The 14,050-nt window shown below is 41.0% G+C and overlaps 1 protein-coding gene across 1 annotated transcript; it reads right to left on the bottom strand.

Moving 5' to 3' along the window:
• Positions 1-10,763: 10,763 nt before the first annotated feature.
• On the bottom strand, positions 10,764-14,025 carry LOC103364611 (bile salt-activated lipase-like; the record flags this gene model as incomplete). Its single annotated transcript, XM_008291773.1, has 8 exons — positions 10,764-10,962; positions 11,078-11,287; positions 11,642-11,845; positions 12,365-12,551; positions 13,193-13,307; positions 13,398-13,505; positions 13,595-13,725; positions 13,824-14,025. Coding segments are annotated over 8 exons (1,341 nt in total), but the record flags the coding sequence as incomplete, so codon positions are not given.
• Between the last annotated feature and the right edge of the window lie 25 nt (positions 14,026-14,050).

Below are 14,050 nucleotides of genomic sequence, written 5' to 3'. Positions count from 1 at the left end.
GTTCCGTCTGTCCTGCGGCTCTCTGGTGTCTGTGAGGTTGCAGTAAATGTCGCCGCTTGCCGCTCACTGGCGCAGTATCAGGTTTACAATGGGCAGAGTTACGCACGGGGCGCTTTGGAGACGAGACAACTTCAGAGTCACTCCCGGAACCGGCACTGTTACACAGAACGCTGGATAAGATCTTTAGGAAGTTGGCTGGGTCTTCTCCAGGTGGATCTTCTCCAGAATGTTGGCACACAACTGGAACACTATTGCTTTAAATACTATTATATGGGACCCAAACAAAAACTTTCCCTATTGAATACACTGCTTAAATTTAAATAAATAAATAAATAAATAAACAAATAAAAAATAATAATTAAAGACTCAAACTAAATAATCAAAACTTAGTGTTTTTATAAACAGTAATTCCCTTTTGTAGAATGTGTGACTATAAACTACGCTTTGCTGCACTTAAAGCAGCTACAAAAGTATTTTTTTCTGGCAACTTTGGACAACTCTGAGTAACTGGATTAAGGACACGCTGTTTATTTTCTTGCTGTATTTCTGAAAACAAAAATCAGGAACATTTTTACAGATATTTGTTACTAAAAGAAAAAGAATGTGTTTTAAGGACTTTCAAAATAAAAGCAGAAAAGTAAATTGTTTTTGTTATATGAGTTTGTTTGTTAATTTACAAATATTTAGAAAAAAGTAAAATGTATATATCTACATGAATTTAAAAAAAGAAAAGAAAATTAAAAATATTTTTACAAATAGAAACTCATTCTTGTATAATGCCCAACTTTAAAACTGCAAAGACCTTCAAGCTTCTTTTTGTTTTGTTTTTTAAACTGTAAGGTGACAAATGGGTTGAAGAATAAAATTAATCAGGATTTAAATTATAACCTTCAGCTACATAAATTGCATTACTACTTGATTTTTTTTTTTAAATTTACCTTCGTTCAATTTCAATATTAATTTAGCATAATGTGTTTTAAATGCAAAGATGGAAGTCATGTTGACAAGCCAGCAGATTGAAACTGAACTCAGAACAGAATCATGAGCTTCTGTCACCCTCTTGTGGTCTTTTGTCTACAATGCTCTTAAAAATAAATACAGAGCTGTCAAATTCAGTCCTTAAAGTAGATATGAATCTAGAAACAGACCTAAATTGCTCACTAAATGTGAGAGTTTAATTTTTTCCTCATACCAAACTGGAAATACCTTCAGTAAGTCTGTCCAGCTTCCTCTTGACTGCCCTTTAATGATTGGGATTTCCTGTCTGTACACATGTTGTGATGCAGATGCGTAAAATAAAGATATGGATGAAAAAATGATTCTGGGGCTGCAAGGTGGTTGGTAGCACTGTTGCCTCGCAGCAAGAAGGTCGCCGGTTTGCATCCCAGTGGGGGCATCGGGATCTTTCTGCGTAGAGTTTGCATGTTCTCCCCGTGCAGCGTGGGTTCTCTCCGGGTTCTCCGGCTTCCTCCCACAGTCCAAAAACATGTTGAGGTTAACTGGTGATTCTAAATTGTCCGTAGGTGTGAATGTGAGTGTGCTTGGTTGTCTGTCTCTAAGTGTAGCCCTGTGATAGACTGGCGACCTGTCCAGGTGAACCTGCCTTCACCCTGAGTCAGCTGGGATAGACTCCAGCCCCCCATGACCCTAGTGAGGATTAAGTGGTGTATAGATAATGGATGGATGGAAAAGTGATTCCACTGCTGATGATCTTAAACACCACAGGTGGTCCAACTGAATCACAAAAAGCCATTTAGTTTTTGGACTCTTTTGTATAACTGGCATCTTATTTAAACTAAACACTCACCGACCACAACACGACGGGAGGCAGCACGGTGCCCATCCAAAGGTGATCCGGACATCATAGTGTCATTGCTTGTTCAGTGCATAGACTGTATAGGAGTTTATACAGTCTATGGTTCAGTGGAGTGTTCGTTCATCTCAGCACTGATTTCCAGGAGTCCTCTAGTGTCCTCTGCTGGATGATTCAGGTCAGGTCAACAGCACCTTTAGGTCTCATTTGTTGGATCCTCTGAGAATAAATAGATGGACACTTCAATTTGTTTTGTACTAAAGGCTTGTAAAACTTGTTGTAAAGCTGTTGACGTTTTATGCTTGCACGGCATGTCTTAGCAATAGGCTGCATATACAATCAACAGTTTTAGCCAGTTCCTGCAAAGTTGCTGCAGTTGTCAGACGTCTGTTCAGGCAGGTTGTAGTAACTAACACTAAAAACCTTACAGAACAATTAAGAGGTGAACAAATCAAAGGCAGCTGCTGATCCAAGTATTATATTAACTAACAGTCCAAGAGATTACTGAAGAACTGATCCAATAAAGGTACAAAAACCACAAACCCAGAGCTCAGAACCCACATGGAGCTAAAGAAGCCTATCAGGAAGGTAACAGTCAGCAGTACATGAAGGGAAGAAGACGAGGTACAAAATAAAATGCACAAACCAGATGAGGAGATTCAGGCAGGTAGACGTCAGTGTAGCATAACACAGGTTTAACTGGCAGAGACCAAAGGAAGATGCAGGACTATATACACACAGGAAACTATTGGGGAGAGACAACACAGGTTAAATACTCGAGGCAATCAAAATTAGAGAGAAAAACGATTAAAGAGAGGAAGTAAAACAACCAGAGATGCACAAGGACAGGGATCTGTACAAAATAAAACAGGAAATAACTGAACAAAATTCAAGCCCATGACACCAGCAGGTAACTGAGTAGCCAAACAGGTCTCAGTGCCATCAGTCTTCAGTGTGAGCGAGGATCTCCTGAATGCATCCTAAAGGCTATCTGAGGTGGTTCCAGCCCACCCAGTCACAGCAGAGTTTGTCCAGTCCGGCCAAGAAACTGGGCTCAGACGGATGTTAAGAGTAGGTCCGGCCAGGCCAGGGTTTAGTCTCTCCTGCATGACTTCTGTCAATCAGATTTTGCCTCAAACTAGCCATGAACTGAGGTTAAATATACATTTATCATGATTTAGTTATTCTTTGAAACTATTGACTACAGTATGATTTGGCTCATTCTGCCTCAGTTCACTGAATTCTCCACAGCTGACCATCTTTGCGCAGTTTTCTTTGTGCCAATCTGTGGAACAATGTTTGAAGTGTCATAACTTGAGAAAGAATTTAGCTAGAATCCTGAAATTTTGCAGACTCTTTCCTATGTATATATATGGTTTTCAATGGCACAACCCTGCTTTGACAGAATAACACAAACTAGATATATGATAGTTTAGATGTAGTCAAAAAATGTCAATGTTTCGGTCAACTCTGATATTCCACCAACCGTAAATCCTTTATTTTTTTAATGTCATGAACTCACTAACAGAATCGGTGGACACAAATGCTTGACTCAGAGTAGGTTCAGGCAAAAAACAGGTTTAATGACAGTCAGGGTTCGGTACACAGGAATTCAGTCCAACAGGCAGAAGTATCCAAGAATCGGCGGGCAGAGGCAAGGTCCAAAAAGCAGAAACAATGTTGTGAACAAACAGGCAAAGGTATCCAAAATCATCGGACAAGAGGCAAGGTCAAAAAGCAGAAACAAGGTCGAGATCAAACAGACTGTGACTTAACTTGAATAAACGCTGGTACGAGGACTGTGAAGTGCAACGAACTGGCGACGAGACAGTGAGACACACAGGGTAATATACACGAGGTAATGAGGGTAGATGGGAAACAGGTGCGGGGAGGTAATCAGGGAGCAGGTGGGACAAGACAGGTACAGGAAGTAAAACTAGAACAGAACACCCAGTGAAGTGATTTCAAAATGAAACAGGAAAGACGAGACATAATGTGCAGACATGAACAGAAACTTGACAGACATGACATTTAACCCTAAGAGGCTGAATGTTTTTCTTGTGACTGGCAACAATAGGAGCTTTAAAAATGTGGAGTGTGGTACCAGTCAGACGTATACTTTCTGAGATAAAACAAGACTGAAATCATGCTTTTGTTGCATTATTGGCGGATATTAGAACAATCATCAGGCAGGTGTGATGGTGAAGCCACTCCAACTGGAAGAGTTATATAATCACAGTTTTCCAACTCATAGTGCTTCAAATAATTCTATGAAAAGTGGAACCAGAATAGAAAAATAACAGAAAAAAAATCTGACATATGTGAGATGGTCAGGCATGAACTTTTTTTTTTTTTTTTTTTTAATTTGGTTAAATGAGGCCAGATGACCCATTTAGTAACCCCCAACCAAAAAGTGCCCTCTGTATGACAACAGATTCATCTTTATTTTACAAAGCAGTACATCTAGTGTATCAACATTCCTAACAATAATATAGAGACAAAAAAAACACAATGTTGGCTGTGAGGAACCCAAATGTTGGGTTAGGTAATGCCTGGAGTAGAAGAAACTAAAAAATACTTTATTCTCAGGGGTGGAGACATAATCTAGCAGTCTAAGTGAGATTTCCAAACTGTTATTTATGCTCTAATACATTTCAATGTTTAGTTCTGTTTCACAAGATTGCTTTTGAACACACCATTGGAGGCAGTATGGGTTTAGGTTTCTCCAAAGGTTCCAGTTTGGCAACAACCATCTTTCGCCACCACGCCCAATTAGTAAGGTTTTCACCTTTCACCTTTCAACTGTTGAAAAAGCAAATAATCCAGGAGATCATGAGATTAAAAAAAAAAAAAAAGATACAAGCATAGATGTGTAAATATTACACAACGTGTTTGTGCAAGGATTAGACAATCTTGCAGAAAGGTCACCCTGCCCGTGTTGTGAATGTGAGAAAAATAGCCTTTCTAATCGGATTGGTCATCTGTGAAATGTCCAGCTGATAATTTGTAATCACAATGTTGACAAGTGAAGGTAAATAGTAATTTAACGATGATCACATGCACTCAGTAACCCCAAATGAGTCAAACACCTTCAAATCATCATAATCAGATTTAAAACTCAAATCATTACACAAATTGTATACACTTTGAGTCACATTTTCGCCAATTCTGCAGACTTACAGAGGCTGCTGAGGCTGTTCCCAGAGACAGGGAACAATGCCAAACAGAATTCACAGTTTCTCCATCACTGTCTCGAAACCAGTGAGTGCTTCTCCAGGTGCTCACATACAAGAGGACTCCGTGCAAGAGAATAAATAAAAGAAGTGAACACAGCTGCCTACTTGGATTATACAACGTTTACACCTGTGGGCCAACTGACCATGACTTGACATGCACAACCTTTGGCCTCTGATGGGAAACAGCCTGGTGTAACCGTCCGCTTAGAGGTGCTGCTAACCAAAGGATGACAGGGGCACTAGGAAGAGCCATTCCTCAGTAGAAAATGTGAACATTTTTGTGCAATGAACAAACATCTAGATATCAAATGCCACCATAAAGAGTGGTTATAAAAACTGTTCACCCAGCTTGAAAGTTTTTGTCTTTTATGGCTTTTCAGCATTGAATTCTAATTGAATTAATTTGGCTTTTTTTTTTTTTTTTCAGAACAAAAATTTACAAAAGTTACACAATTACTGAAATGGAGATCATCTGACTGCAGTGAATGTGTCTCAAGTGATTGTACTATAAAGACACATGTATCTGGAAGGTCTAATAACTGGTGAATCAGTACCCCTGGCTATGACTACACCATGAAGATAAAAACACTCTAAGCAATTATGTTTAAAGGTCATTGAAAAGCGAAGGTCAGGGGTGGGATACAAGGACATTTCCAAGTCGGTGAATATCCCCTGGAGTACAGTTAAATCCATTATTCAGAAATCGATGGAATATGGTACATGTATAAAAATGCCTAGAGGGGGCCCTTCTTAAAAACGGAGTGACCATGCAAGACGAGTGACTAATGATGAGTGAAGAAGGCCACCAAGACACCTATGACTTCTCTGAAGTAGTTACAATCTTCATCAGTTGAGTGGGGAGAGGCTGTGCATGCAAGAACTGTTTTCCTTTCTTTAACAGTCAACGAAGAGTGGCAAAGAGAAGCCACTATTGAAAAAAAGCTCATATTAGATCTTAACTAATTGAATTTCCCTTCTGGGATAAATAAAGTATTTTTCATTTCATTTCAACTACAGTTTGCCAGAAGGCATGTGTGAGACTCTGAAGTCCCCTAGAAAAAAGTTCTTTGGTCTGATTTGGTCCCAGAATTCAACTTTTTCGCCATCAGATGAGATGCTATGTTTGGTACACACCAAACACTGCACACCATCACAATCACATCATCTCCACTGTGAAGCACGGTGGTGGCAGCATCATGATGTGAAGCATGGTGGTGGCAGCATCATGATGTGAAGCACGGTGGTGGCAGCATCATGATGTGAAGCATGGTGGCGGCAGCATCATGATGTGAAGCATGGTGGTGGCAGCATTGCGATGTGGGGATGCTTCTCAGCAGCAGGCCCTGAAAGGCTAGTAAAGGCAGAGGGTAAAATACATGTAGCACAGTATTGGTAAATCCCAGAGGAGAACCTAACTGTAAGGGAAATGCTACTTGGGACTAGATTTGTTTTCCAGGAAGACAATGACCCAAAGCATAAGTCAAAGCTGCACAGAAATGGTTTGAAGACAACACTGCAGTGTCCGAGTCAGAATCAAGACCTCAATCTAATTGAGAATTTACGACGGGCCTTAAAAATAGGTCTATTTGCTTCTGTGCAACCTAACAGAGTTTGAGAAGAAAAATGGGGTAAAATGTCAGTGTCCAGATGTTCGAGGCTAAATGAGATCCATCCACACAGGCTCCATGCTGTAATTGTGGCCAAAAGTGCATCAACTAAATACAAAGTTGAGGGAGGTAAATACTTTTGCAATCACTTATTTTACATGTTACTATTATTGATATTATTTTGAAGGATTGTGTCTTTACTTTGAATTTAAACACTCATTTTTCAGTAAATTTTCAACCAGTTAAATTATACTGATCATGATTCAATCTTGAAGGGGATCATTCAAAGGAGGAAAACTTCCAAGGTGCTGAAGATTTTTTTTATAGGCACTGTAGCACTTTTAAAATTGCATAAACATTTTTGTGTGAATATTGGAATGAGATATTTGGTATTTGTGGAAATGTGTGAGAATACGTCCTTGTTGAGGGCTCCTTTTCTGTTGTCACTAAGATCCTATCACCAAACATGGCACACACAGTGGAAACAGTGTAGATGTACACACACTGAAGACAGAATGTGGAAAAAAGAAAGCCTGGCGGTCCTTGTGAAGTTGGTAGAAAAGCCAATTCTGCTGTTGACTCACAGAAACAGGTGGACTGCTTCTCAGTTCAGGAACAACACACAGTTTGAGTTAAGATAAAAATAAAAAAAACAAAAAACTTCTAAAGCAGCATGCCTCTCCAGGGCTGCTGTTGGAAGAAGGAAATGTGTTTGTTTGTTGAGATAGTAAAATGATCAAACATAATTCTTGTTCAGACAGAACGGAATTCTTCCATTCTTGTTATAGACGTATGTTTAGCAAATGACACTGAATAATTTTTGTTTCCCTTACTCAAATATGAGTAGCAGAACATGCAGCCCATGGTTGGAGCATGACAATCAGCTGCTATTTACTAAAGCAAAAGTTTTGCGAGAGATTTGCAGCAAAGAAATAAGTTTTCAAAAAAAACGTTGCCACAAATGGTTAATGTTTAGCAACATTCTGGCAACAAGAAAAGTTTGCCACCACCAGCAAACATACTGATGGATGGTTTGCCATCACAGTTTTCAAGGAGTATTAAACTTCCTGCGTCTATGTTTGTCAACGACAGTTTGGCAACAGTCTCACAATCACAATGTTGCCGCAAGTTTGGAGCAAGTTTGGATGCTGTCAATTAGATCGTTGGCAAACTTGCAATAGACTTTCGGCTTATTTTGTGGAAAAACTGTGGCCACAACGAGAAGGATACAGGTTTGAATCTGCTGGTCTGCTCACCAAGTGACTGTATGGGTTTCCTGCATGTGCTTTGGTTTTGTCCCACAGTCCAAAGATATAAATGAAAGGTTAAATGGTGAATCTAAATTGGCCATAGGTGTGACTGAGTGACTGACTGACTTGTGACTGAGCATTAATGGTTGCCACCTGGTGTTAGCTGAAGTCATAGGTAGGATAGAAAAGATGGGTGTAGTCAGTGTGACATCAGTCATTGGTTTGCAGAATACTGTTTTACAGCCTTCAGTCTGTTGCCATTTTTGTCTTTGGAATTTGACATAATAGATTAGATCTGACACCAAAGATGCATTCGATACAGCAGCAAACTGTCAATCACAAGGTTGACCTGTCCTAAAACATACCCTGTTTTATTGTTTGTTTAACTCTAAATCCAACCATAAGTAACTAAATAAAGATCAGGTTGTATTGAAGGAGTCTTGAAACTACTGACTGAGACCATAAACTTATTAGGAAAATGTTGACTAAGGTCACAATTTAATGGAGAAAGGAGGGTAATTTTTTCATTTCATAGACTTTTATTTATAAGGTGTGTCAGGAAAGTTTCAGGACTGGTGTCACAAAAGATATTTGAAATCCAAACTACAAACTACAAGTTTTCCCTTCAAAGTAATCCCCCTGTAGTCTAACTTACTTTCCCAGCCTTCTCTGCCACGCCGCCATGCACTCCTGGAAGGATTCTTCCAGGATCCTCCACAGCTCCGTCATCACAGCCATCTTGATGTCGTCCACGTCTTCTAAACGGGTCCCCTTGATGACCCCCTTGAGCTTGGGGAAGAGGAAAAAAATCCCACGGAGCCAGGTGGGGTGGGTAGGGAGGTTGCTCCAGCACGGCGATGTTCTTCTCAGCCAGGAACTGTGGGATGCTCAGGGCATTGTGAGCAGGTGCGTTGTCATGGTGAAGCAGCCACGACTTGTCCTGCCACAACTCTTGCCTCATCTCTGAACTGAACGAAACAAACGCTGCAGGATCTCCTTGTAGACGTGCTGGTTGATCGTCTGAAGGGGAAAACTCGTAGTTTGTAGTTTGGGTTTGAAATATATTTTGGAATTTTTATGACACACCTCGTAGTCAGATTTTTTTTTAGGCTGTTAGAGAGAATGCAGGTTTAAGTCACTTGTGCATTGGCTTCACTTTTCAAACTTAAAAGTCTGTCCTTTATATACAGTTTATGGTTCCAGCAGGGTGATAATGAGACCTTTGTCGCTACTGGCACACATGTTGACTGGTGGCTTGCCACCACAGTTTGACAGTAGTGCTAAACTTCTAGTAAGCCTCTGGTAACTTACATTTTTCATTAGTGCTAAACATGTTAGTTTATGTTTGCCATAGATAGCCTTACTGGCAATAATGGCCAAAAGCTGTAGTTAGTCTTTGGAAACACTACTATACCTTTGCAGCAAGTTCACATTTTCATATGCATTTTAGATCTACTACAAACTAGTGGTGGAGTTCTAACTGATAATGTGGACAAATTAAGGCAGGTTGCCCAACAACAAGAAGGTTGCCGGTTTAAACCTGCTGGTCAGCTCTACCTACATTGGGTTCCTCCAAGTGCAAGTGCCTGGTGTCTCCATCCCCACAGTACAAGCACATGCATGAATGGCTAGCTGGTTACAGCCAGCTAGCCATAGCCCCAGTAGGTCAGCTGGATAGACTCAGCAGGTACACCCTTTCAGTTGTCTCAATTAAATGTCTTGGGTGAGTTAAACACATGTAGCAGTGATCAGAACTCTGAAAACCTTGACTTGGCTTTATCTTCCTATATTATGGCAACTTCACAGGTAATTAAGAAGCAAATTGTTCTTAGCATCAACTGATGATTCATATAAATTTACCTAAATTTGGATAACTGTGAGGGATGCAAGGTGTATCGATGGTTACACCGTTGCCTCGCAGAAAGAAGGTCGCTGGTTCGCATCCCAGTGATGACACTTGGGATCTTTTCTGCATGGGTGCATGCGTGGGTTCTCTCCGGGTTCTCCGGCTTCCTCCCCCACGGTCCAAAAACATGTTGAGGTTAATTGGTGATTCTAAATTGTCTGTAGGTGTGAATGTGAGTGTGCTTGGTTGTCTGTCTCTAAGTATAGCCCTGTGATAGACTGGTGACCTGTCCAGGGTGTCCCCTGCCTTCGGGATAGGCTCCAGTCCCCCCACGACCCTAGTGAGGATTAAGCTGTGTATAGATACTGGATGGCTAACTGTGTGCGAGCTAATGCAGATGGAACGGTATCAAAATGGCAGTAGTCTACACTCTAAGCAGCAAGTTGATCAAATACATCAATTTCAATTTTTTGTTGTCTTTGCTGATTTTACATTAACACACAAATCTACAATTCTAATAACATTTGTAAATTAGATTAAATTAGATCACTTTTCTTATCATTGTTGAGCCAAAAAGATTCAATTACCACAAGTGCCATTGGTAAAGTTGTGGCACTATACAGTAAAATTAAGTGCAGCTGTGGCTCAGGTGGGAGAGCGGGTTGTCCTCTAACTGCAAGGTTGGCGGTTTGATCCCCCTCCACAGTCTGAGTGTCCTTGGGCAAGACACTGAACCCAAGGCTGCTCCCAATGGCAGGCTAGCGCCTTGCATGGTAGCTCTGTTGCCATTGGTGTATGAATTGGTGTGAATGGGTGAATAAGAAACACATTGTAAAGTGCTTTGAGTACCACTAAGGTAGAAAAAAGCACCACATGAGTGCAGACCATTTAGCAATATTGTAAATTTATACATTTAAACAAAAAAAAAAACAAGCAAGCAAATAGATTTTTTGCTGTCATGAATTTATTTGCCATACACTGATGCTGACATGATATTGCATATACATAGTCGATATCACAAGCTCTTTATTCTGAATAGATTGTAGGAAGATTGGGCAAGACACTGGACCAGAAATTCACAAAAGACAGCCTCATCTTCTCTCCTACGTAGTTTTTGTTCATGTTATTATGGATCTCCAGATACTGGTGTCCACTGCTGGTGAACTGGGGCCAGGTAGCGGGCACACTCAGGCCTCCTTTGTTGGGATCACTGCGGACAAAACCAGAGAAAAGATAAAATGAAATGATGCAGTTATAGTTTTCTATTTCCGTGATTCAGGTGTGTTTCTGTGATACTCCCATGTTTTGTGTCTGCAGAATCATACCCAGTTTTGGCAAAGTTGGTCCAGTAGGCAATCATGTAGCCAGACAGGTCACGATGGCTAGGCCAGTATCCCAGCGGTGTGGCGAAAGGCTTTCCGAACACGTACTGCAGGTCGTCAGCGTGGTCAGCTCCCATCCAGCTGGGGTAGGGCATGACGAGACCGCCCAAACGGCTGGGCTCAGAGAATAGATAGGAGTAGGTGCGTCCAGTTCTTTAAAGAGATGGAGAAAAAAACTTGTCACAAAAACTACATCAACGACTGGGGCACTCTGAAATACTAAAACCTTATTAAGTCTTAGATAATCCCAAATAAGTGCCCATTCTCATGGACTGTATTGTGCTGTCAAACCTGTCACCATTTATTTTGTCTGCTACATTGCTGTTAATGTCATGTTTACAGACAGGTAGCCAATGTACCACACTAAAAATTAAGTAACCCAGTAGCAGTTAAGGAAAAGTTACGTTCAATTTTTATTCCCCATCCTTCTAAAGAAATGTGGGGGGAAAAAGCACTTATGAGTAAACTGACAGCGACATTATTCGAACAAGATCTTTTTTTTTTCACCTAGCATTGGAAGCATGAAGGTAAAGGGCAGCCTGTGTAGGAACCAGGAAAATGTAGTCGGTTCCAATCGCCACAACGGTTTTCTTGATGGTCTCCCAGCTGGGGCTCGTCCCCCAGTTTGCGGTGTATGTGGAATAAGCGTTGTTCAAACCAGCTGCACCCTTCTCCTTTGTGTAGGCACCCAAGAGTCTCTTCACATCGTCTCTGTAATATAGGAGAGAGGGTTTTGAGGTTTGATAAAACACCTTCCTGTCACCAAAACTACCAATAGTGCAACAACTCTCTAATCTGCAGTTACTGGCCTCCCCAACAACCACAGTTTTGATTGTTCTCTTTTGCATTGTCTGTTCTTCATATGCTAACCTTTATTCTCTGCACTATTCTCTCACCCCAACTGGTTGAGGCAGATGCTGGCCCCCCTGAGCCTGGTTCTGTCTGAGGTTTTCTCTCTTGGTAAAAAGGAGTCTTCTAACCAAACTAGTTGTATGCTCAAAGGGAATACAAAAAAAACTTGGGATTTGTTGGGTTTCTCCATATAAATTTGGTTACGTTGATGCCTTACTATGCAAAGTGCCTTGAGGTGAAACGTGCTGTGAATTAGCACTGTATGAATAAAGCAAATTTCAGCTGAACTGAATTCTAACCAAAGTTTGGTATGATGCTCTGAGTAAATACATTTTGAAAATATAATGGTTTCACACCTATCAAATGGCTTGAACTCACATTGGGGTGTCCAACACGTTAGAGTTGATTGATGGAACATCCAGGGCAGTGAAGAGATGCCCGTCCATGTCGTTGACTCCAGCAATGTAGTCAATGTCGGCTGCATTGTGGAACAAGTTGGAAGGGTCATCCGGCAAAAAATCGCCATCGATCACAGGAGACAGGACCAGGTTGAATACAATAGGATCTGACAAGCAGAGACAATCAATCAGATAATGTATTATTTACAGTACCAGCTATGCATTTTATGCATCTGACATTGCCATTTTGCTGAGGGTCATTATGGTTGATACGGTTTTTCAGGTCTAATACTATTATAAGTAGTCAAGGAGCCTAATAACTAATATCTGAAAGTGACACATATGTATTTGCAGTGAAACTGAAAATCTGTTATTTATGTTTTACGTGGGTTTGATGACAGGAGAAATTTTGAACAATTTCAATTTGATAGGTTACCACTCATGATGGGTAACCAATCAGATACTGATGAGTGTGGGGCAATGCTCAAGACCACAGAGTGGTGACTAACATAAAGACATTTTGTTTATCTGGAATCATATAAAAACAAACAAGACCAGTAACTGTTTAAATGCTAAATATCAGCTTTGACAGTCAACAAGGCTGCTAATTGGTCAACCCCTTAATGGTTGACGAGACACAGAAATGAATGTGTCATGCTTGGAATTGACGGATGTATTACACTGCCAGCATCACGTTTGCTTGTACTCATCAAAACATTAAAGTTCAATTCATTGTGGTCTGGTAGAAACGGTCAACACAATGTCTAAGATGAGAATGTAAACTCGCGCTGTGGAGACTTGCACTTACGATCGGGAGAGCTGGTTAAATCGAGGGAACCTGCCAATGTTAGCTTTTCGGCATCAGTCATCTTCAAACAAGCAGCCATTCTGTCATCAGTCGGGCAGTTGACCTTCAAAGCAACCTGGGCAGAGGGTTCAGATAATCTTCAATTAATATTCTTGTTAATTATTCAGAAAAATAGTGTTAATGTGTTAGAGAAGCTGCGATGTACCTCCTCAGCGAACCTACGGGGGTTTTTGTTGATACCCCAAGGGCAAAGAGCAACCCCACTCTGGGAGATGGCTCTCCTGATCATTCCTTTGTTGTGGGGAGTTAGAGTCTACAGATGAACAAATACAGATGTGTTACATCGACCATCTATCTATCTTTTAACACAATGATCAAGATGCCTAGAAAAAAGGTCCTCACCTGGAAGCTCACACTAGCTGAACCTGCAGACTCTCCAAAGATGGTGATGTTGTCAGGGTCTCCTCCAAATGAACGGATGTTTCTGTGCACCCAGGCGATGGCAGCCTGCTGGTCCCACAGACCATAATTTCCTGAGAAGGATCAAACATAATTCACTTCATGGAAATAATTCATATTTTCATGTAAGAATTTTTGAAGTTGGCAGTGCCAACATCTACCAGACACCTACCAGGCAAACCGGAGTCTCCAGTGCTCAGGAAGCCCAGAGTTCCCACACGGTACCCCACTGTCACCACAATAACATCACCTCTGTCTGCGATCTCGTCCCCGCTGTACAAATAGTTATCCAAAAAGTTAGCACCCATTGAGTCTCCAACCAGGAAGCCTCCTCCGTAGAGCCAGACCATGACGGGCAGATTAGTGGACACTAGAGGACAAAGAGACAGCTGTAGTGTT

The sequence above is a fragment of the Stegastes partitus genome, unplaced genomic scaffold (assembly GCF_000690725.1).
Source record: "Stegastes partitus isolate 25-593 unplaced genomic scaffold, Stegastes_partitus-1.0.2 Scaffold761, whole genome shotgun sequence".
Taxonomy (NCBI): Eukaryota; Metazoa; Chordata; class Actinopteri; family Pomacentridae; genus Stegastes; species Stegastes partitus.
The sequence above is the reverse complement of the archived record's forward strand: the minus strand, read 5'-3'. Positions and strand labels throughout refer to the sequence as shown.